We start from the raw sequence: 26,252 nt of genomic DNA on the forward strand, positions 1-26,252 counted from the left end.
ATGCTCGAAATTTTTGTTCACTTTAGTGCTCAACTACAGTGATCCCTTTGTAAGATAAAGTTCATCTATGTAACAAAGTGGAAGTTCAGAATCTTATCCTTCTAACGGTATAAAAATCATTCCATTTTACAATCGTTTTTAACCATTAATTTGGAGTTGGCCAAAACCTTGCAAAACACAACTATTATTGTTGCTTCCACTACAGAAACAACCTACCGCGACTATTATAGACACGCTGGAGGGTTATGAAATAGTAATATTAGATTGCATAGTCTCACAATTCTGGTGAGGAAAGGCTAAATTAAAGCAAACTAAATTGACCACTTTCATTTGCATGATAAGTTAATCAAACTGAACACCAGACTTACAATCCCTTTTTATTTTGCAGATTAGGATCCAGGCCACGGTCTAACAGGAGTTTGGCAATGTCAACCATCGCAGTTAGGGTCTCCTCCATAGTAGTATCAGGAGAACATGCTGCTATCATGTGGAGAGCAGTGTCACCATTATCAGGAGTGGTGAGTGACACAGAGGCACCCTGTTCCAAAAGAAACCTGGCTGCATAGTCATCACCTGCAAACATCAACAACATTGGTATCAGGAGAACATGCTGCTATCATGTGGAGAGCAGTGTCACCATTATCAGGAGTGGTGAGTGACACAGAGGCACCCTGTTCCAAAAGAAACCTGGCTGCATAGTCATCACCTGCAAACATCAACAACATTGGTATCAGGAGAACATGCTGCTATCATGTGGAGAGCAGTGTCACCATTATCAGGAGTGGTGAGTGACACAGAGGCACTCTGTTCCAAAAGAAACCTGGCTGCATAGTCATCACCTGCAAACATCAACAACATTGGTATCAGGAGAACATGCTGCTATCATGTGGAGAGCAGTGTCACCATTATCAGGAGTGGTGAGTGACACAGAGGCACTCTGTTCCAAAAGAAACCTGGCTGCATAGTCATCACCTGCAAACATCAACAACATTGGTATCAGGAGAACATGCTGCTATTATGTGGAGAGAATTATCATTGCTTGTTGATACTGAAGTTAACATAAGGCATAAGACATCCCATCCATGTGGTCCAGATGTAGCCAATTTGTATTTGAAAAGAAAATAGTCTAGTTTAATGTTGCAAGAGTATGCTTCAAATCCTGAATTATAGTTTTTTCTACAGTACACTCCGATTATCCGAGCCAGAACCCGGCGGAGTTTGAGTCTAGACTGCAACTCCAGTCTGCAGAGTTGCAGTCTGGACTCAAACTCAGCCGGGTTAGCGTCGTCTGTTTTCTTAACTGATCAGTTACCATAAATGTCTCGTATTCGTGTTTGGGGCGTGTTTAAATGTTTATTAATTATTTTCGTGTGAACTATATGAAGAAAGAAAACTGTCCTTGTACAGCCTGATGATGGTGCCACACAGGCACTGAAACTAGTTGTGTTAACAACAACGTTGGATTGCTTAATAGCAGGCATTTGCACCTTTTCTAATATTATTTGGCAATCCGGAGGCTAACACCTACAATAGAAGAGTTGGTTTTGACAGATGATTTGAGACATGCACCTTTTGTGTTCTGTTTGACAGGTAAGGTTTTATCCAATGCAAAGAAACACCTTCGACACCTTAGTGTTCTAATTTTGACAAGAGGATACTGTGGTCGACACTGTCAAAAGCCTTGGTAAGATCTAAAAAGACACTGAGTGTTGGGTGATGCTTGTCCAGATTCTCAAATACCTTACTGGCAAGGCTATACACTGCATCCACTGAACATTTCCACCTTCTAAACCCAAATTGATCAAATGAAAAAAATTTTGTGATGATTGAGGAATGCTAACAACTGATTCAAGAACAGCTTTTCAAAGATTTTGCTAAAAACAGGCAAGAGAGAAATGGGAAGGTAGTTGCTGGCATCGAGCAGGTCCCCTTTTTTTAAAGATTGGAATGACTTTTGCCCTTTTCAGGTCTTCAGGGAAACACCCACTCTTAAAAGAAGCATTGACTGCTTCTGTTAATGGACGTAATATATGATCAGACAGTTGCTTGAGAAGCCACACAGACATGCCATCAACATTCGTTTCTCTCTTCGACGGAAGTTGATTTATGACAGTTGCAGCTTCCTCCTCTGTTACGGGGAAAAGTCCTATAGACATAATGAGACTATCACCTATCACTGCGCTGAATATTTCTCAAAGAAGTCACATCTGATTTTACAACTTGAGAAAAAAACATTTAAGTAGTTTGCCACATTTGAAGGTTCTGTGACTAAGCCACTGTTTATTCTTACATGAATAGGTTTTCAGTTTTTTGGTTAATATTTACAGTAGAACCTTGATAACAAGACTCTCATGGGGATTGTAAAATAAAACTTGTTATCAAGGTTGACTTCTTATCGAGGTTTGAAATAACATGTGATTAGGGGTAAAATAATTTTAACGGGATTTGGAAATGACACTTGTTATAAAAGGGCAACTTGTTATTGAGGGCCTTCTTATCAAGGTTCCACTACCAACAAAAATTTAAACTTGAATGTGAATCATTAGCAATTTAGAAGAACTCAAGTGCAAAAAGAAATTAAACATATAATACACAGAAATGTATGTTTTTGAGTTGTTTGAATTTAGTTTTCGGTGTTTCATTGTTCTTATGAAAGATGTTTACAATTCAGAGGCCTGATAACAAGTCTTATAGTTAACAAAACACCAATAAAGGAAATATAAACTCTCCTAAGCTGTAAAACCCTTAAATAAGAAAAGGAGAAGTGAACATTATCAGCACAGCATGCTTCAACGAACATATAAAAAGACCCATGATTTTCCATTTTATTGCTTCACTAAATAAAAAGAACTGCATTAGGCTATATTATTGACATAGGCAGCTATCATGAAAAAAATTAAATCAAACTCAGGTGTTTTAGTAAACTACTGTATTGAAGCCAGCTTGAATAGTAGACTGATTCACAATGTTGACTGACTGATCACTGTTGATCTGTTGATAGACAGATGACGCTAATTGCTGACATGTGGACTCGGATCCAAAAAGTTATTCACTCAATTCTTGGTAGCAACCTCACTGAGTGAGGATTTTATAGAGAGATACTACTACAAGAAAACTCTTTTAATAGAGTTTTTACTGTTATTTTTTAATTGCTCAGTATTTGAGTAGTTAATAATTAGATTTTCAAACTATTTAGTAAAAGGATTTTAAATACATTGATTAAGTTTGTAGTTTTGAACACCAATGGTGTTTTGTCATTGAGAACATAAATAACTTCTAGATCAGCATTGTATGTGTTATTAAATTTATGGAAAGTAAATATAAGAAACGTCTTATAACACTTAAAACATATATTTACGCTTATACTGTTACTCACAAGACAGTAAATATAAATAAAAGATGGTAAAAGGTGATCGATTTCGATTGGACACTCCCATTATCATCAGACCTGCCTTTCAGGTGATGATTGGAGTGTCCAATCGAAATCGATTACCACTTACCATCTTTTATTTATATTTACCGTCTTGTGAGTGACAGTATAAGCGTAAATATATGTTTTAAGTGTTATAAGACGTTTCTTTTATTTACTTTCCGTATTGAGAACAATGTTGTAGGGAAAGCAGTCCAAAACCCCAAAGTTTTACTGAATATATGCTGGAGATCGAATCTGACCTTCCCACCAAAGTTTGAGAAGGTAACCACTAAGCTAGCAACACTCCCCATCTATGCTGTATACTGCAGCGTACGTAGAGTGTTGTTTCGAGTTTAAAAATTTTAATACAATCTCTCTCGATTAGGTTAATTTTTTAAACTTCCAGTAAACAAGTAGCTGTACTAGGGCATTTAAGAGTCTGCAGCTTTGGAAACGACATTTGGAAAATTATGGCTCGGCTACGGGAAGGAGTTTTAAATTTGTTAAGGCTAGTGGCCTTTTTTAACCTTGCTCTTGCCTGTCCAAATAGGCATCGGGTCTGTACAAGGAACATATCCAGCAATGCAAGGGGTGAGCCAGTACATTCATTTCATTATTTGTCATGAGAGCCGAAGCCCCCTGACTACATACCCGGTACCTGTCGTGAGACTTACCCGGGCCCCATGATGTAGGCCGAAGCTTACGCATCAACCTTTTGCACGTCATGGGCGGATGACTTAAGGTCATCAGGCTCACCGGCTGCCGAAGCAGACCCTTCGGAAAGAGGGTTGCCCCTCAATTCTAACCAGGGTTTCCGGCTACTTGTTTAAGCGTCACTCCACCTGGGTTCCACTAGGTCGGGACCTAGAGGACCATGGTAGAGCGCCCCGACGCATTTAGTGCAAGTAACACTCGGGACCTATCTAATCCCTGACAGGCAAACCCGCCATCAATAGCCAGAAGGAAGGGGACCGTCAGCACGCTGACGGGGGGAACCCCAACCTCCCATTTACACCACTACCCGATCGAGGCCTTACCCAGTTGCTGGGAAACCAGAGATAACCAGAGCGATAGATCCCCAGATACCCCTGGCGGGCTCGGACCCAGCACCCGATCTACTTCGTTTGCCCGTCAGACCCAACATCACTGCCAGGCCATCAGGGTTTCCCAAAAGGAGGCAGGTATAGAAGTGGGACCCACCCGGATGAACCTATCCACCAGAGGTGGCGACACCCTTGACTCAATTGAGGTTCCGGGAAGAACCCCCCACACTCAAGATAACCATACCGTCCGTGCTCAGAGACAGGGATTGGTTTGCATAAGTGCCTACAAACCGTTGCCCTCACACTGCGGAAAGTTACGTTGCCCTTGAGTGTCCCCGTGAGCTACGGGTACTTGCCCGTTTTCACCTCCAGGAAAGGTTACTTCCAAAGTCGAGGATTTGCCACACTGAATGCTGGTCGCACACAACAAGCAGGCCGAAGCCCAAAGAACCACAGACACAGGTAGGTTAGAGAATATGATGCACTTCCATCTCTCCTAGAGCTAAACACCCCTCCATCCTGGATAAAGGAATGTCACTGGGACCCAATGCCCAGTCGTCCATGTCTGTGGCCTACTTGAAAATGCCGATACCAACACCGAGCATTTACCTCCCCTTTGGGGGCTAGGTATTTCACCTCCCAGGAGGCTACTTCCAAAGTCGAGGATATGCCTCACAAAATGTCAGTCGAACACAACAGGTAGGACGAGCCCGAAGAACTCAGCCAGTACAGTAAAAAAGTGAATGGTACTGATAAAAATTAGTGGCAGGCACCACAAAACAAACACACTACATATTTGCCATGGATACACAGTCTGCCACTGATTTGTCTTTTCTTATTAGTGTCATATTTATCTTATAGTGTCATACCAGATTAATTTATATTTAAGAGTAAAAAGTGTAAATATTATTAAAATCTAGGTCTAGGACGTCATTCATTAATCAGGATGGTAGTATTAATTTCCTAACCTCTGTCCACTGCACGATGCAGAAGAGTCCAGCCCTGAGAGTTGCGACAGTCTGGGTCGGCTCCATTCTCCAGCAGGGTTGTAGCGATGGAGGTCTGTCGTTGTTGTAGGGCAAGGTCTAGGGGGAGCTCTCCTTTACCATCCACACTGTTGAGAGTCACGGATAACTGCACACAAAGTAAACGAGAAATGTTATCATGATACTATACTTTATACTGTATGGATACTCTTACTTAGACAAACTGTCAATACATATGTTTATCCCTCCTCAAGGGGGCGCTTGGTCTTAAAGACACTAAATCTGGTATTTTTGCGCAAACTAATTTTTTTCTTAGAAATTAACCCATAATTTATGGAAATAAAGGAAAATAAATACATGATATGACGTCTACATTTTTTTTTACTGATGTAAAAACATTATTTTATATTTTTTAATTACAAAACTATATTGAGTAACTTGATAAAAAGAAACTGGTATAAATGTTACTGTTGAACGTTAAAATAAAATATAGATATATTTTAACCTTCCTGATTTAATATCCCCCTACATCGAATAATTTTCATTCTTATTGTATGTCCATGGATAGCACGTTTAGGATAGGATAGGGAAAGAGTAGGCCTAAAAGTGTTTGGACTCTTCAGTGGAAATTACTGATCTTGGAATATTTTTATTAGTGTAGTTTGTAGTGAACTCCGTGACTCCGATTAAGTGGTCTACCCCTCCCTGAGGAGCATCTACAAGGGGAACCTCGGAATGCTTTTTACTGCCCGTTAATAACAAAATAGTGTGTTTCAGTTTGCTCCACCGTGCGTCCCCTGGAGGGTTACGAAACTTTGATTTTTACCCTAAAGGGTTGATAATGATTTATAACGCAGGATTCTAGGCTATAGTTTTTTTGTTTTTTTTTAGAGATTGGTGGTCTCTTTTAACCTTTTGTTTGCCTGCTCACATGGGCTTCTAAGACTTATATGAGTTTCTTTGCAAGGAAAATATCAACCAAAGCAAGTGAGCTAATGCAGTACAAGAATAAAATATACTTATAAATGGTGAAACTTATGAAAATAAGTGGAGCAAAATCAAATTGAAAACTGTGATTGGGTATAGGTGGGATCAAATCATAACTAGTTACAGCTCAAAGCACAAATGATTTAATCAACTGTTGTTAAACAATACTTGGTTAGAGTAATTAATTTTGTTTTATTTTTATACATTCATTGAACATTTTTAATAAAACTAATACTATTACTGCATTGTTGCAGTGAAACTAATCAGTAATTCAATATTTCTTGTATGGAATACATACAAGTAATTGATCCCTCTTAATAGAACTAACAGATTTGATTGCAAGTCTTATGGAAAGGCGTGCAGTTGGAAATTCACTTGTATATTTTTCAACTATTTCGTAATAATTTAAAGTCCTTTATTGTAAAAGTGTTGTACAAATTTCATCAACTAATTTTTTAAGGGCATATGTAACCTTTGAGCAGTTTTCAATCAAAAATATTGGTTTATAAGGATAGTAGTCAAGTGAAGTATCAGTTTTTGGTTGTTCGATGGTAATGGCTTATTTTATTTTAAATAGTAATATAATTAATCTTAAATTTAAAAAAAATCTAAACCACTTTGTTGTTCATATTTGTTATAGTAGAAAATGTTCTTCCTACATTTTAAGTAGTATGATTATTAACTTTTAAATATAAACCAAATTGTTGAAAAGTGAATATTAAAATTTATAATCCCATCTGAACATTTTAAATTAGAAAGGTAAGAAATCAATAGTGTTCAATTACCATGACAAAAATTTCCAGATAATTACACCAATGAGTTGTTTCCAACAAATATAAAATGAGTAATATTTGAAACAGGTTATGAGTTCATTATAATACTGAGTCACATGTAATATTATTAGTCCAGATCAGAGATAAAGAAGAAAGGAGTCAGAACCGTACATGTGTCAAATTATCACTGTTTATTTTATTTTCCTGTATATAGTAGAGTCCTGCAAACTCTGCATTCGATAACCCAGCAGTCTGGATAACTCAGCCATCACCTGGCTCAGAAAACTAGTGATTTTTTGAGTCCGAGTTCAACATGGACTCAAGCTATATGTTGATTAAGTCTCAAGTCAAATCATTCCAACTCGTGCCAATGATTTGTGGTACTATATCTGATGACTTAATACTGACTTGTAATATAAATATAAATAAAAAAGTTTAAAAATTGTATTGTTCTTATTTTTAACCCTAGTTCACGATAGCCCGGCATTTCACAAACTCGGCACCCTTCCAGTCCACATAACGCCAAGTTTGCGGGACCCAACTGTATTAATGTATGAAAAAAGTAACACCATTTGACCAGTGTTAATCAAAATTAAGACATAAGTATACAACAATTTATCCAGATATATCCAGCCAGGGTCTCTTTACCATTTGTTTTTTGTTTTAATTTTCATGGGTGATTTCAATTGTATGTTTTAAGTTTTAACATTAGCATTATTAAAAGAGAATTGCAGAAAATGTAAACCAAAACGAGTTTCTTACTTAATAATTTATAATGAGTGTTATAAATTATGGTGGTATTATTTTATAAGTTCCTGATACAGGAATGTTTTGTAAAAGTTAGGGATTATCGGTATTTTCCGTATTTTTTCGTAACTTTTTAGCGTAGTATTGATAAATACTATTTTGTTAAACATAACAATATTTTTTTCACTAGTGACTTTTATGCCAGTAACATTTTTGGGTGAAGGTACATGATCCAGGCTGTAATCATCTTAATCACGGTCGGTTGACCTGTCAGTTCTAGGTTGGCTCAAGAACGGACGAGAAATCGAGAAGAGACCTTCTCGATCGGAACACCCCCCACCACCGCGCCGTACCGAACGCTTCCGCATCATACCGTGCATAGCCAAACTGTTCGTGGCAAATTGTTATCTCTATCAGTGTGGCTGTTAAAACGTTATTGTTTGTAGGTTCAATTTAAATTTAATTTAATTTAACTGTCATAACCTAACCAAACTTACTGATAATGAAAAATCAAAACTGTCATAATCTAACCAAACAAACCAAACTTGTTGATAGTGAAAAAAAGAATGAAATATTTGACAAAAAGTTAACTTCCTCACCCCTCCTCAATGACCACTACCCTCAAGCCATAAATCAGGGGATTCACCCAAACAAAGATCTGGATCGTTGTCCTCCCCTAAAGTTTTCAATTTTAATCCATTTTTAAGGGAAAGTGATCCCTAAATTCCTACAATTTTTGTGGATCTGTGGATTGAACTCATCCCTCTTGTACCAAGGTCAGAGACTAACCACTAGCCAAGCAACACGCTAAACAAAAAAACTAAAATTATTGTTCTATTAATAAAATTTAACTGGCCAGTGCTATAACCAAAGCCAAAACAGGTTCCTTATCAGTCTGGTAGTCAAAAGTGGCAAGGCCGGTCGATGCACTGGAGCAGGTGGAGCGAGGAATTGACCCAATTTGACACCTCTCCCCCTCAACATCGCGGTGGCGGTAGTGTGTAGTGGTAGTGGTAGTGGTAGTCGGTAGTGGAGTGGTGGTAAAACAACAGCAGTAGGCCAGTAGGCCGCTAGACCCCGAGCATGAGGCATGTCCTCATATACTTGGCTTCTGTTATAGCCCTCGCGAACGGTGAGTTATTAAACAACAAATTATGAATAGTTTTTATTTTGGATTTACAATGTATACACGAAGCTAATAAACTGATATAGCGAGTAAATTTTAACATTTGTTTGATTTAGTAAAAAATGTGGTAAGATAATAAATATATATATTAAATGAATATTTATAATATTTTTTAATTTAAAATATTCACATGAACTAATAAATTACTGTAGCTCTTGGTGTGTATTTCCTTAACTTTTTTAAATATTTTGGTCTAAAAATAATTATGAAATATATCAATTTCACTTTTTTTAGTATATATTAAATCATTTTTAAAGCTCATTTTGGCGTAATTTAAAATAAATACACTGTAAAAACTCTATTTGCTTTAATGATGTTTTGTTTCGTTATTCATATATTCCATTTAATTCTTTAAAAGCGCGTTTTTAAACCTATATTTTAGGGCAACAAATTTTAATCAATTAGTCATATTTATCAAACTATTTGCGTAAAATGCCAAACAAATGCACAACTATAACTAATTTTACTACTAATTCGATTTGATTGTTTTGCACATTACTTTCGCACGTCTTTCAGTAAAATTATATTCGACTAGAAATTATTGGAATTATTTTTTAGAATAAAAACACCAAAGGTAGAAACTTTCATCACACACATTACACATGGTGTGTTCTGAAAATGATAATATAGAATGACAGTGTAGAATATTTTATAGTGCTAAACAATCTAACCTGCAGCACTCTGTAAGAGGACAAGGCTAACAAGGATCCGAGTTTGTTTAGTCTAATCAAGTAAAATAGATAACACAAAATTCTTACTAAACAAACGGCAGATTGATTTCATTATTTAAATAAAGTTTAAAAACTCAATCTGTTCCAGATTTATTTTCTAGTTCCACCACGATAGTGTCTCCATAGCAATTTCAGACCTAAACGCGTAAACTGATTGTTTCATGGTAATACTGTACTATTCATTGCAATAACCACAAAGTTATTATAGCCTTCTAAAAAAAAGTTGTGCGTTTTTATTTTCTTTATTTTTGAGTTAGTAAACACATTAATGACACAATTCGTGTATATGTACAATATGCGTGAGATGTATTTGTTTAGGTTGAGAAACAATCTTATAGTTATTATATAACAAACCTTTTCATAAGTTTATCTCATAATTATAGATGTCACCGGATTAAAATTTAGTTACTATGATACACGTCTTAGACCTGCAAGATTAATTCAAATCTCTACTTCATATTTACAAAGATCTGTCGAGTCAAAAGGAAAGGCAAAGGGACTTTTTGACACGGAATCTAATTGAGGATGTTAAGTCTCAAACTTTACCTCTCTTAATTGTTTTTCAATGTTACTGTTAAATTTGATCACAACCCTTTCTTGAAAAAGTGCTCATTCCTTAACTCGCGAATATTACGTAATTGTATTTTTAAATATCGTTTAATTTGTAATAGGCCTAGTTAACATTTGATGGGTTATTTCTCTACATTAGTATGGACAAAATTTGAATTTTAAAACCCATTGGCGACCATAAAACAAAATTAATGTATTTAAAGGATTTTTAGTCATAATTGATTTAATTTTGAAATTGCTGTCATTGTTTACTGGGTTAAGATAAACATCTATAATTTTTACTGGAATCCTTTTTTGTAAACCTATGAAATTAGTTGTCACATAAAGAAGTACCATTTGAAGCTTTGGAGCTGCCTCTAAATAACCTATTAGGGGACAATGTTGCTCTAAGTAAAATAAAAGGGTATTAGTGTATCTTACGGTTCTTTAAATTCCTTGCAATTTTAAATGAGTCTTGTTCATAAAAAAAGAACAAATATCAAACTATTTATGCATATAGCATATCGGTATTAGAATTGAACGAACTTATAAAACCAATCTAAATAATATAATCTGCTGAGCTTTAAAAGGCGTCATAGTCCAACAATCTATCTATAAGAAGAAGTTTTAGTTTAATTGATGAACGTAACATTTTTTACTATCATAATCAAATGTCTACGCACCATTCAATACACCAAATATAAACATTTAGAATTGTTTGACATTTACGATTACAAACTATTGTCAAGTTACTTTAATATGAACAACGTTATAGGATATTTCATCACTAGTGACGAAAGTGGCATTTTCCGGTGCGCGCTCGAGTTTCATGTGTGAGAAGTCGGACACAAAAAGACAAAATACATAAAAACGTGCAAATTTGAAGTTCAAGTTCAAGGGTGAACATATGAGCATATTGTGCAGTTAACATGCCCTGCAAGGTATAATGCATCAAAATTACTAGTAGCTTATGCATATTTCTGTTCACATTTGTATTGTTAAACAGAAGTAGTAGTAAAAACAACATATCAGTAGAAATAAGTTGTAAGCAAAAGCTAGTGCGTATTAGGGGCAGATGAAGAACTGTTTGAGAGGAAGGGAAAGTAAATTTAGATAAAGAGGGAATCAGCTTATCGTTTTCTCTTGGTCTAAATTAGAAGTTGGGAAACAATTAATTTCTTTGATATCAGCTGTTATGTAAAAGAGCTACTTTCAGCAAGAAGTGATGAAAAAAATATTAATTTTTTAAGTAACTTTTGAACTGAAATGGTCAAGAGTTAAATAAATTAATCTACACAATGACATGGCAGCACGCTTCTTCTCTAAAATACATCCCAAGCTCTCACACTATATTCTTACCCTTGTGGCTTTTAAAGTCTAATGACATGTTGATAGTTATTTTACAACAAACAAGTTCCAAATGGGGAAGTCTTGGAAACAAGAACTTCCCACTATCAATAGCCAATGGCTTGCCTACGCACTTGACAGTGACTCGGCAGTTGTGTAACCTTGGCCATTAACATTGTTTGTGTTGTAAGGTGTAAATGTGCAATTAAATGGAACTAGAATGATTTGTTACAAACTTTTTGTGACGGGTTTATTGTAATTAGTCATGCCACAGCCCATAGAGTAACAGACTAGTGTGGTTATGCCCTAAATAAATTATAAAGCAATAATATTACGAAATTGGAAAATAATTGATCTGTGCTAGTGTGCTGATCAGAAACATCATCTTTACGGAAAATGGTGTTGAAACTATGAGAATGATTTTGATTCACGCAAAATAAAAGGAAAATAATATTTTCACTACACAGTGTTTATTGTAGGGGAAGGTGTTGTACTTTTGACCTATATGTATGTATGTAAAGTAAACTATAAAATATTTCACGTTCAACAATTTTTTTACGGACGAAATTCCATGTCTTTTCCATAAAATACTAAGATAAAGATACTAATATTAGCATAAAGATCGTAAAACTTATGTTTGGCATATTCAAACGTGTTTTACGTGGTTAATGTATACATTTTAAAAACAGGACGTTGCGTATAGCAACGGCTGTTTATTAACTAGTATTTAAATATACTAATTTAAATTAACAATGACTATCAAGAGAAGCTACAGAACTCCAATGCTGTATAAAAAAATTATACGTTTGACAAGAAAAATACTAGGTATAAGTTGTAGTTTAGTTGGAAATGTCCTAAATGTCCTGCGTTTAATTTTTTTTAGTTAAACTCCATTAAGATTCCAATTATACCTCAACTTTAGCATGTATATTTCAAAGAGTACGATGGACGCAAAACCGATTAATACAATTATTCGTTTGTCAACGACGAAGAAATGATTGGTTAACCGCGACCTTGATAAAAGTTTCCTCTCTTTTTATGAGTGTCCGATGTAGATACACAACTTATTAATCACATGTAAACAAATTGTTGTTTTTAGTTCGCCATTTTATCAAATATCGTTGGACAAACTCTCGCATTTGTAAAAACAAAGGGGTGAACGTGTGTGTGAATTATCTGATTCTTATACGAATATGCTATATAATGTATTGCCACTGTGTGATGAGATTTCTGTCTTGGATGACGAGGTTCGTCACCCGCGAATCACCAAAATTGTTTATGAAGATAACATTGTGATCCGGGTGTTCTGAGCCTATATCCATGAAAATCCTCTTGTTCAGACACTTCACTTGAAAGAGAGCTCTTTTCTAAATAACTTTTTAAATTATCATTTTTGGAAATTATCATCATTGTTGGATATTATGAACTTATGTTACGAAATTATATTACATTGTTCGCAATTGTAACACATATATATATACAAACGATTGAAAACATTATAATAATTTCATTATTTGTTATTGTATCTGTATAAAATGTCAACATGACCAAGAACTAAGTGTTGAAACTAGTCGTTTGATGATTAAAATGAGTTTAAAGGGTACTAATGTTCTTATGTTTTCAACTGTTTATATAGTAGTAGCCCTAATCACAATAATACCTATTATATATATTTACCGTCTTACAAAAATTTTAGTACAAAAGTGTATAAGTGTTAATATAACTAATAGCGTTAAAGAAGTATTTTACAATATCCAAATGTCTTGTTTATCATCGTACATACAGTTTTAGTTGATGACATCTCTATGGATATTTTCTGAAAATACAAACAGTTAACTGGATTCCGAACCACTAAGTCGCAGGATAACATGGTAAAAGTGTACATTTAGCCGACAGTTGACGTAGACTATGCCTAGATATGGCATCATAAGGAGCGTTGCCTTAGTCACAATCACATATTCATCGTCTGGCCCTGACTGCTCTTGCTCACCTCCAAATACATGATGACGACGCCGACGACGCGAACGACAGTTCCTTGAAAGTGTCAAAATCATCGGTTGTATGCCTACAGTACGTAGTGTTCATTTTATGGAATGTTCTTAAATGAAAAACTTTCGTTTTACAAATATCCAAAGCGTATTGTACATTTAGTAAATGTAAGATGTAAAGGCGGGTTGTACATGAACGTCAACATAACCAATAATTACACTCATAATTTATACCCTCTCAAATACAGTACAGTAAAACATAGTAAATTCGATTTCTATTGGATGGATACAAGACTTTGAATTTATATCATTACATTGTCATAAGTTAATTTTTGGTTATATGCTGAGAGACATTTTCTCATCAATGATTAGTGAAAATGATCAAATATTGAAAACACCGCGGATGTTTTAATTATTGTAAGCGACATCAAGATAAATCTATTTTTAGATTTACGTTTGGTACTAAAATTTGTCCAGTTCATTTTTTAGCGTAAGTAACAGCATAATTGAATGAACTATCCCACTTTTAATGCGTCACAAAAGGATACATTTGTATGTATAGACTTTATAGCATAGTTTGGTTGTTTGTTTGAAAAACCATCTTATAAATATGTTTGGGAATTCGAGAAGGACGCATGTTTGTTAAGACTTTAACGTTTCTTCAGAACTGGACGTTGAGTCGAGACATTTTGTGTAAGTTTGAGGAGTTGTAGACCGAGTACCAGTTCATTTAACTGACCGGTTGATATTTAGTCTAGAGCTTGTGGAGTGAATGAGCACAGTACTATACAGGGTGGTAAAAAAGTCCCAGGACAGTTAAATAATGTAGATAGAGCTACAATACTTGATACAAAGTTCAGGACATAAAACTAACTCCAATAACTCTTCAGGGGGACGGCCCACAAGGAGTCGGAAGAAAATCTTAAAAGGAAGCATAGGTCAATATGCACGTCAAATTAAAGGTCTTTTTTAGTAGAATACAATGCCGCAAACCGCACTTCAAAAAGTCGATCTTGCGCAAAATGGCAGATGTTCAAAGATTTCTTGAATCCGCCATTTTGAATCTTTGAACGACTGCCATGTTTTACTCAGGCGTTCTTTTGAGCTCGAATTTACGGCATCGTAATCTACTAGTGAAGACCTTTAATTTGATGTGCATATCGACCTATGCTTACGTTAGCAAATTTCTTCCGATTCCTAGGGCTGTGCCCCCTGAGGAGAAAGCGTATAATAGCAATGTAAATTAAATGAATCTTTGAACAACTCTCATTTTTCGCAGGATCAACCTTTTGAAGTGCGGTTTGCGGCATTGTATTCTAATAAAAAAGACCTTTTATTTGATGTACATAGTGACCTATACTTCCATTTGAGATTATCTTCCGACTCCTTGTGGGCCGTCCCCCGAAGAGTTATTGGATCACTGAATATGTGTTGAAATACAGTTTTATGCCCTGTAACTTTTTACCAAGTATTGTTGCTCTATCTGCATTATTTATTTAAAATATTTAACTGTCCTGGGACTTTTTTACCACCCTGTATAGGTAGAAATTACACGTACGAAATAGCTTTTAACTTGTCAAAGAGGGTGATTACCCCCAGGGCGTCTTCATGCCGAGTAAACCAGTGATAGCTTGAGTTAGTTAGCTAGATTTTGTTTTGTAAATAAATAGCCCATGGTTCCACAATATTATTTTACTTGATTTTAAACAATCGACACAAGCCTCGTGGTCAAAGATATATTTCAACGGTTCAATGGTCACCATACGCTTAACCTTATTTTCATGCATTACAAAATGTTTTATATATTAATTGATAGAACCCCTTCTTCGGTTAACTTGTGAAGGGAAATCAGGAATGCAATTCAGACTGTGTAAAACCAAGTTTGTTACAAGCTTAAAACTCAAAACCTCTAACAAATTAATGTAATGAGAAGCTCTCAACCGCACGAGGTGAAAAATGTTTTTGTTTAAACTGTTTATGTTTCTTGTGCCAGGTTTGCCGAGCCAAGAACCTCCTACTACAGTTAAGACAGTGCGGTCTTATAACAATAAAGATACTGGTGAAACAGTATACAGTACTATAAGTAAATATTGAAAATATCCAGGATGTAGGGATAATAGTTATTTGTGCAACTAGTGAGCAAAGGGAGCAATTGACGGCTCGTGAGGAATGGTTTCTCGAGTGAGTCAATTGCACTTTGCACTCGAGTTGCACATTATATTTTTCTTACAGTTACTAAAAAACAAATAAATTGGTGAATAAACGTGACATATTTTTACACAGAAATGAACTTTTAATATTACATTTAATGATACAACAGTACAACAGCTGACCAGCTGATTTACAGCCAGTGCTGCCAACGTATTTCGCGCGCATACGACCTTGTCTGCATGTTACGCGCTCACTATTTCGTGCCTTCACGTTGCAAATCTGGAGTGAGTGAATTGGCCACTTTGCTTTCTCAAATCAGTGAGAGAACATGTACATTGTTAGGTAACTGTAGGAAAACAAATTTGTTAATCGATGTTTTATTTCCAAAGCGCCATGATTCGAAACTATTACAAATTTTGGAAATAAGATAACATAATAAATTATAATTTTATTGAACTCCACTTACAATTAGTAGTGTTAAATGTTGAATGATTGTGGGAGGGGTTTACAAATACGAGCTTTAAGGATATGTACAATTATAAACGAGAAACAACTAGTGTGTTTTCATCATCACTCCTAGAGGCGTCAAATGGAATGTTCGTCACGTTAAACTCTTAAATGCCGGAAAAACAATACGTCACACATTTGGCTGAAAGAGAAAACAAAGTTAGGCCTAGCTGTTGTTTAAGTACCGATTCCACTAGTAGTTAATCACGGATTTACAGAAATAGGATTCTGTTTTGGAGATTGAGAAATCGGCCTTCTCGCAACTGTTACTTAAAACTGTTGTTAAAAAACATAACCAAGATATATTTAAACTTGAGTAAAACTGTTTAAGATGTATTCAATGTAATAAGTATCTCAACATTACATTATATTTATTAAATTATTCATGGCGTGATTCACATTTCATACTAAGCGTGTTGTAGCAAATAACACATTAATCGGCTTGGTACAAAAGTTTAAAATAAATGTAATTATTCTAATTAAAATTTAATTTAATACTCTATTCTTAAATATACAAAACATAAATAAAAATACAACCTGCAGACAATGCAAATTTCAAATGCTTTGGTATTTTTTAAATAAAATATTTCCATAAAAGAGCCATATTTATTCCCTATTTAAATGACATTAGATTTGAAGAGTACTTATGTTTGCTGCTACTAAGGGAAAGAGGTCAAATGTTGATATTATTTTTAAAATGCCAAATTCCATAAAACGTTATACGCAAACAAGCAAACTACTGCATTTTTCTTTGTCTTAAAACATTTTTGAAAAATTTCAAAACCCCACAACACTTTGTTCCCATTCCTTTGCTGGTCTGTGAACTCAAGTTGTTTCGATTCTACACATTCAAGCCAAATTTCATGGAAATTGGACAAAAATTGCACGGGTTGTCGTGTTAGTGACGACAAAATAATTAGTAAGGGCACATATTTAAGAACTGTTCAAAAACATACAAACCACAGTCGAACACACCTGAAGCGTAACGCCTGGATCAAGATATTAGAAAGTGTACACTAACGGTTCCTAACATTATCGCTAGTTGGAGTTTGAAGTTAATGCAGGGGTTGTGTAATATTTAAGGTTTTAGGTTAACTCGAGTCATGTGACATCTTTGGTAGGATTCAGTTCTGGTGATTAGGTCTTTAAACAAATGGCCCTATGATAAATCACTAGCAGCGTTTTGAAATGTTTACCAAGGGGCGATCATACAATTGTAAATTAAATAAATGTAGGACTTCATCAAATCGACTAGTTATCGACGAAATTAGTTATACGTTAAACTAGAACTTGGTTGGGTACGTGTATTTTAATTTTTGACACGTCTACTTCTTACACGATAAACATACGTATATATATAGAATACGACAAGTTCATTTTGATCACTTGCATGAGTAGTTAGAGAATGTTATATGTATATTGAATGTGAGTAAGTGAAATTATATTTCTTCATTGTGAGTCGTATTGTACAATTATAACAGTATGCGTCCTCCAACACTACTGAAACCTTTACGAGACGTTATATACAGGGTGAATAAAAAGTCAAGACCCCCCCCTCTAATATTTTTCCAAGTAAATATACAGAGATATCCTTTTGAGTTCACAGACCAGCAAAGGAATGGGAACAAAGTGTTGTGGGGTTTTGAAATTTTTCAAAAATGTTTTAAGACAAAGAAAAATGCAGTAGTTTGCTTGTTTGCGTATAACGTTTTATGGAATTTGGCATTTTAAAAATAATATCAACATTTGACCTCTTTCCCTTAGTAGCAGCAAACATAAGTACTCTTCAAATCTAATGTCATTTAAATAGGGAATAAATATGGCTCTTTTATGGAAATATTTTATTTAAAAAATACCAAAGCATTTGAAATTTGCATTGTCTGCAGGTTGTATTTTTATTTATGTTTTGTATATTTAAGAATAGAGTATTAAATTAAATTTTAATTAGAATAATTACATTTATTTTAAACTTTTGTACCAAGCCGATTAATGTGTTATTTGCTACAACACGCTTAGTATGAAATGTGAATCACGCCATGAATAATTTAATAAATATAATGTAATGTTGAGATACTTATTACATTGAATACATCTTAAACAGTTTTACTCAAGTTTAAATATATCTTGGTTATGTTTTTTAACAACAGTTTTAAGTAACAGTTGCGAGAAGGCCGATTTCTCAATCTCCAAAACAGAATCCTATTTCTGTAAATCCGTGATTAACTACTAGTGGAATCGGTACTTAAACAACAGCTAGGCCTAACTTTGTTTTCTCTTTCAGCCAAATGTGTGACGTATTGTTTTTCCGGCATTTAAGAGTTTAACGTGACGAACATTCCATTTGACGCCTCTAGGAGTGATGATGAAAACACACTAGTTGTTTCTCGTTTATAATTGTACATATCCTTAAAGCTCGTATTTGTAAACCCCTCCCACAATCATTCAACATTTAACACTACTAATTGTAAGTGGAGTTCAATAAAATTATAATTTATTATGTTATCTTATTTCCAAAATTTGTAATAGTTTCGAATCATGGCGCTTTGGAAATAAAACATCGATTAACAAATTTGTTTTCCTACAGTTACCTAACAATGTACATGTTCTCTCACTGATTTGAGAAAGCAAAGTGGCCAATTCACTCACTCCAGATTTGCAACGTGAAGGCACGAAATAGTGAGCGCGTAACATGCAGACAAGGTCGTATGCGCGCGAAATACGTTGGCAGCACTGGCTGTAAATCAGCTGGTCAGCTGTTGTACTGTTGTATCATTAAATGTAATATTAAGAGATAGCGAGCTCTGGTTTTCACCATTCTTTAAGTTTTTTTTTTTAACACTTCAAAATGAGGTGTCATTTGATGGGGGTTTCTATTGAAACATTTTTAGTTGTCCCCTGAATCCCCTCTTTTCCCCGGGGGGACACTCAAAATTTTTAAATGTAAACCCCCTTCAAGTGACACCTCATTTTGAAGTGTTTAAAAAAACTTAAAGAATGGTGAAAACCAGAGCTCGCTATCTCTTCTCTATCCAAAATGGCAGCCAATATTAACAATTTTACCATTGATTTTCCACAACATTTGACGGGCTACCATTTTGGATAGAGAAGAGATAGCGACCTCTAGTTTTCACCATTCTTTAAGTTTTTGTAAACACTTCAAAATGAGGTGTCACTTGAAGGGGGTTTACGTTTAAAATATTTTAGTTGCCCCCCAAATTCCCCCTTTTGGGGGGACACTCAAAAATTTCAAAATCAAAAAATGAAACTTCCTGCTAAGATTGCTCGACCACCAAAAGGATATCTCTGTATATTTACTTGGAAAAATATTAGAGGGGGGGTCTTGACTTTTTATTCACCCTGTATATCACGCCGGTCATCATCAGGCCCGATCAAGAATCTATTTGATCGTACAGTATTTACTAAACAGGCAAATGCAGGGTAGTGTTGCATAATAATAGTATCACAAAGGTAAAAGCTATAAAAATAATACAAACAAGATATTGCATTCTTTACAATAACTAAGAATTTCCCAAATATTAAGCCTGAATGTTATTGAACGCTGTTGTTAATTTGGAGGACGGCTGGCCGCAGCATGGAGTGCACTCAGCAGCCTCTCGACCACAGCAGAACAAGGTAAAACACTTCATGCGCCATGGGGGATCCGTTAGCAGTCCCGACCTAATATTACATTACACTTTCCATCCATGACATATATTTGAATTAAAATAAGTTTACTATAGTGAACGAATACATTTAGTTTTAACAGTCACCGGAATTATACCCCCCTGTAATTTTACCCCTTGAGCAAAACTGACGTCACCATGACGTGTAACCTGAGCGCTCTCTTATATTTCGTAATAGGTTACGTGATGGTTTTGACCACTTGCCTGAAAATAAAGAAATATACTTTTTTCAAAACAAATTGGTTCAGTAAGATTGTATTTCTAAAATCAATGGCAGACGTGTAACTATTTTAAACAACAAACGAGTAATCCTAATTGGCTTTGTATGCTAGTGGAGGTGAAATTACGGGTCGTGCGTTTGATGGGTAAACTCCGACTTTTGGGTTTTATTTGTTTTCATTTGTACAATTATTTGTTTTGATTGAATTCAAAACCGTGGAAAAAGACGTTTAATTCAACAGTTAATTTGTTCAACTCATGTTATACAATTCAAAAGTTGGCGGGCAAAATTTTACCCACCCCCTGACTATAACGTCAGTATAGCTTATGAGAGGTGAAATTTCAAGGACATCTGTATCCCAGTTTCACTACTTTAGTTGTATAAGATTTGACTAAAAATAAGTTAAATAATTTTCAGCTGATTCTGACCATTTCAAAAATTAATTAAGGTTTCGACAAAAAAACTTACATCAAATATTGTTTTCTACTACATTTAAAGTACGGGCGATTGAAATTTTAAACTCTTGTGTCACAGAATTTTTTAAGTCATGGTATAAATACATTGTACTGTAATGTAAATACTGTAAATCAATAAAACAGTTATTTAGTATAAAAAAATATATAACTTTTTGGTATTTTATCCACTATCTATAGTCAAACGCACAGTATTGATCTCGAAACAAGTTTGAATGCTATAATATATTTAGTAAATCAATTTGGGAGATTGGCTTTCACCCGAAAGTTGGACGCTCAGTGTGCGCCTAAAGTAGAGTTGTGATAAGTTCATTAATCTACTTGGGAGTTGCCACATAAAAGTCGAACACACAGTATCAGTTGGGAGTCTGGGTATAATTATTCCACTACATAGCATGAGTAATGACCTTCGTCGACGAGCAATACGAGGGATACCCTCTCAGATGAGAACAAGATTGTTGCGTTCCCGCGATGACTCACACATTCCCGCCAAATTTGGACCCACTCCAAACTGAGGTAAATATTAGAGTAACACACAAACTTCGATTTCCGTGTTTACGTTGGTCATTGTCGCCAGAGTGTAAATATTGGTGTCTAGTGTAACATTTTAGGGATCTAATAAACTATCAATTGATATCCAAAAAGGTATACAGGGTGATTGATATAAGTGTGCCAGCCGTTTTATTCGAAAACTATAAGAGATATCACAAAAAGTTAAATGTTAAGTGTCTTTTATTTTTTATTAAAAAAATTTTTGTCAAGTAAAAAAAAATATTTTAGCCGCCATTTTTCCAATATGGCCGCCAACTTTGATTTTTCTTATAGAACACCCTGTATTTTATGATGTATTCTGGTAGAAAATGTAATTTTAAGACAATTTTATTCCTGTGATTTTTTTCATAAACCTAACCGTTTCAAAGATAACAATGGTTAAAGTTTTGAAATTTCTGCATGAGAAAGAGTTTCGATAAAGGCCTAAGCAAGCATGCCAGCTGTTTTATTCGAAAACCATTCAAAATTTCACAACTTAAACCATTATTATCTTTGAAACGGTTAGGTTTAAGAAAAAAATTACAAGAATAAAATCGTCTTAAAATTACATTTTCTACCAGAATACATCATAAAATACAGGGTGTTCCATAAGAAAAATCAAAAGTTGGTGGCCATATTGGAAAAATGGTGGCTAAAATAATTTTTTCGACTTTACTACAATTTTTTTAATAAAAAGTACAAGGCACTTACCATTTAACTTTTTTTGATATCTCTTATGGTTTTCGAATAAAACAGCTGGCACACTTATATCAATCACCCTGTATAGTGCTATCAGCCAATCCAAAATCTTTTTATGACGTAACTAGATAAATTCAGCTCTTATACCAGGCGCCACGAGGACGTTTTATTTTTATCTTCGTGTGAAGATCGTCTGATTGATCATTTAAACATACAACACTAACACGCCACAAAAGCAAAACATTGTTTGATAATCAGCTGATAAATAAAATCAATTGGAGTTCGAATTTATGAAATACTAGCTGAGTACTCGCCCTTCGTACGGGGTTGGAGTATTGTAACGTGCATTGCGTTAGCAATGGATGGAGGGCGCGAAAGAGCAACATTTTATTCTTTAAATCTACGTATGAAATAGTTACATGCCTACCACTAATTTTAGGCTCAACATTCAATCGTATGGCTTTGATCAAAGTATCTTTCTTATAATTCAAGTAAGCGGTGAAAAACCCCAATCACCTACTTAGTACGAAATACTGTATAGCTTTTAGTACGAAACACATATGAAATTACTGTAACATTATGATTTAATTTTCAAGTGATACACTTATTTAAAAGTGTATCTTGTAAGTCTACGTATATTTGAAACGTGTTAAGTTTCAAGTATTAAAATCTAGAAATTTTACAGGCATTTTTCCTTATCTTAATTATCTTGAAAAGTCGCCATTGTAAAAAGCAGTCAACATTATCACGTGTTTTAGTCCAGGCTAACTAGCTAAGCTAATGGACAACAAAGCTAATGTCATTATGTATCGATCTTGCAACACAATAGGCGAAATTCAGCAGAAGGTTAATGGTTAATGGCAGCCAGGCGTGAATGTTAGGAGTTCTCTGTATAAAAATGAATGAAACCCCGTCTCTGAGCGAAGCTTAGAGTCACATTCTGGGCGAGTCCATGAAAATATATCCACAGTAAATATATACAATCGCGATGTTTAATTGTTTTGAGAGAACTTAAGTTGCAACCCTGTCTAGGGTAAATCCTTTGTTCGGAGACCACGTTTATCCCTGTCAAGATTGAAAAAACTCCCCACAATTTCTACCGTTACTGTGACATCATCGCGCTAAGTTGAAATGTTAAACAGCCTTGAGAAACATGGTTTTATAAGGTCGGTGCCACAGCCATGGCGAGAGGACCCGTGGAAGTGGCTCGACTTGTGTTCTTCTTTTAGGACATGTTATTGCAGAATATGGCGATTTCACTGGCTCCCTCGCTCACCCGATTTGTCCATATGCGACTTATTTTTGTGGAGATATTTTAAAATGACGAGTGTACATGGACAAGCCTAAAAAATTCGATGATCTGAAAAATTCCATTCGTCAGAGAATCTAGACAAAAACACACTAAAATTCCTTCCTGTAGTAGAAAACCGAAAACCTAAGTACTCATTGAAACTAATGTTATCAAAACAGGGAATACATCTGACATGTTTAAGGAAATATGTTAGTGAAACGCAAATTGAAATTCGCACAGTCTACAGGTTTTATTATTATTAAAGTTATAGGCCGTGAGGCAAAAAAAGAAGGGATTAACATGCTTTCCACCAACGCACGCGCATTCGCCAGCAGAGCCCTACCTACCCTACGGCGCGTGACCCATTGTGTGTTTGTGTGTCTGTGTGTGTGAGGGCTGTAATCCCTAGTCTTTCGCCTGGCTCGGCCTGTAAATTATTAAATGCTGAAAGGAGAATACACATATAAATTCATAACACTGTAAGATTATAAAATTAACTATAAACTCGAGTAAACATAACCGTACGTGGTTCGAGCCTATCGGATGACTTCAAGGAAGAAAGCCACATAAGCCATTACATCATTAGTTGCAACTATTCATAACCCTCACGCCGTGAAGTGCGAGTGCAATAATAGCATTAGTTCTGGTTAGATAGAAGAGAAACGTCTAGATTGTATCTAAGGACAAAGGACTGCGATTTAACGAGTTGACAACAGTTATAAGGAACGACTCAATTCCGGTAACATATGGTTTGGCTCAGTCATGTGTTATAAAAACGTGACGCATAGCGGCACGCTATTTTGTATAGTGTTCCCCGCTAAAAGTACGAGAATTGCAACAACTGGTCATGGAAATTATTCATTTTTAAAATGTTTAAAAATGCGTGTCTTTATTCGTCTATTACTTAGAGGAAGGGCTCCTTTATTCTAAGGTCTCTACAAAAATAATCTTTTTTTAAAAACTATTTCAAAGCTAAATATTTAAGCACTCCCCGTTAAGAGGAATAAGGCATAAGATAACTCAACGACAAGTAGGCATTCCATTCTCTAATGCAGTTTAATGACTGCGACTGGGGAGAACGTGGATAAAGTTTGAACTAATTGAAAACAAAAGGCTCTCAGGTGACAAGTTTGTTTACGAAACGAACACGTCCTTCGCGATTACTAGCCAATCATTGCGAAGGACTGACAGCCTTAGTCTTGCTGTACAATCAAGTCATACGTCGTATCATTGGCCTTAGTAAACTGAAGTAGACAATAGACATCCCATCTACAATATATAGACCAGGTAAGGCCAATTTTCGACAAGCTAATACTAACCGTCTTCTACAGAGCCATCCTCTCACCGTCCACAACCTATGCGCTACGCTACGCTGCGCTCTCCGTGTTTTGGACTACGCTGCCCTGCACTACGTTGCGCTACGTTACGCTGTCTGTATGTTTCTATACTAAGGTTTTTCACAGAGATACTTGGATAAAAAGTTGGCGTATCTGTCGGAGTGCTCAACCCAACTACGCTAACTTTTATACTAAAACGGACTGAAACTAAAACATAGGAATGGGGTGACCAGTTTTATAATTATCTTAAAAATTATTAAATTGCGATGATGAAAATTATGAATAAGGACGTGACAACAAATATCTCGCCATTTATCCTGAAGAATTTATATGGTAGGTTTGTGTTGTATATTTTGGATGAGGTATTAAACCATATTAAGCCCAAGGTAGGCCTATGGATTTCAAATGATGAATCGAGTTTCAATATAGCATTATTGGATCGGGTCCAAAGTATACTTTTGCACGATCCATTGGCCTCGAGGTAAAGATTCTGCATGATGCATTACTTCCACAAAGTATAAAATTACGCATACACTATTCTCGGCATTTCGTCTGATGCATTCCGTTTAAGATACGATACTATGCGTCATACTGACTCATGGATTAGATTTCTAGAACGCAGATCGTTGGTCACAGCAGGAAGTGCGGAAGTGCTCGAGTGTGGCGGTCGGTGGCGAATCAGTTCCTTCTCCGGTGGTGCATTATGTGGCAAATTGATAACAGCTTCCTTTGATAACAGAAACATACGCATACACGACATATACGCCAACGCGCACGCGCTGCCGCGTGGTAGGCGATATAGATACAGTAGAACCTTGATAACAAGACTCTCATGGGGATTGTAAAATAAGACTTGTTATCAAGGTTGACTTCTTATCAAGGTTTGTAATAACATGTGATTAGGGGTAAAATAATTTTAAGGGGATTTGAAAATGACACTTGTTATCAAGGGCGACTTGTTATCGAGGGTCTTCTTATCAAGGTTCCACTGTATAGACCGTCAAGAGTTTACAAGTAAATCATCTCATATAGGCCCATGCATTTTTTTTTTTACCCATTAGGATGAAAAAACGTAAACACATAATTTTGATAATTACTGGAAGGATAAATCAGACCGAAATTTGTCCTCACAGAAACTCCTCAAAAAGGGGTTGTGTTTGGAACCAAATTTAGTCAAAATCCAATAATTTTACTAGATCTATCTTGCTAACAGACACACGCATATATTTATTCGCATATATTAATCAAATAAAACGACATAGTGAATTCAATGTTTCATTGGACGTCATCTGTATTTATATACAAAAGAGTTTGTTAGCAATTCCATCAAATATATAAAAAGTACAATCACGCAATCTTTCTTTCCCTATAGCACTGGAACACGCCACTTGGAAGTACTTTCGTTAATTTGATTTTCCGACAACGTTATGAAACGTTTTTACCTTTTTATACGTTGGAAATTCAAACATCTAAATATTAGATAGATAACTGGTTTTAGAACTAATAAGGGTCATTATACCAACCACATTCAGTATGTTACGGATATATCTATTGAATGTATAACGTATACACTAGCAGTATAATCGCACATACGTTTTAAAAGATTAAAGG

At 35.3% G+C, this 26,252-nt stretch overlaps 2 protein-coding genes across 2 annotated transcripts in view; one reads left to right on the top strand and one right to left on the bottom strand.

The window, feature by feature from the left end:
* Nucleotides 1-26,252, bottom strand: part of LOC128997985 (rabankyrin-5-like) — an 81,822-nt gene that overhangs the window by 26,574 nt on the left and 28,996 nt on the right. Inside the window, exons 7-8 of the mRNA XM_054423873.1 lie at nt 5,424-5,589; nt 369-573 (exon numbers count right to left, since the gene is read on the bottom strand). Of these exons, the coding sequence (XP_054279848.1) occupies nt 369-573; nt 5,424-5,589 (371 nt within the window). The remainder of the gene's footprint in view (nt 1-368; nt 574-5,423; nt 5,590-26,252) is intronic.
* Nucleotides 8,970-26,252, top strand: part of LOC128997984 (uncharacterized) — a 29,058-nt gene continuing 11,775 nt past the window's right edge. Inside the window, exon 1 of the mRNA XM_054423872.1 lies at nt 8,970-9,080. Within this exon, the coding sequence (XP_054279847.1) occupies nt 9,032-9,080 (49 nt within the window). The 5' untranslated portion in view covers nt 8,970-9,031. The remainder of the gene's footprint in view (nt 9,081-26,252) is intronic.

The sequence above is a fragment of the Macrosteles quadrilineatus genome, unplaced genomic scaffold (genome assembly GCF_028750875.1).
Source record: "Macrosteles quadrilineatus isolate MER2022 unplaced genomic scaffold, UCM_ALF_1.0 Scaffold_7__1_contigs__length_78375512, whole genome shotgun sequence".
NCBI classification, from domain to species: domain Eukaryota; kingdom Metazoa; phylum Arthropoda; class Insecta; order Hemiptera; family Cicadellidae; genus Macrosteles; species Macrosteles quadrilineatus.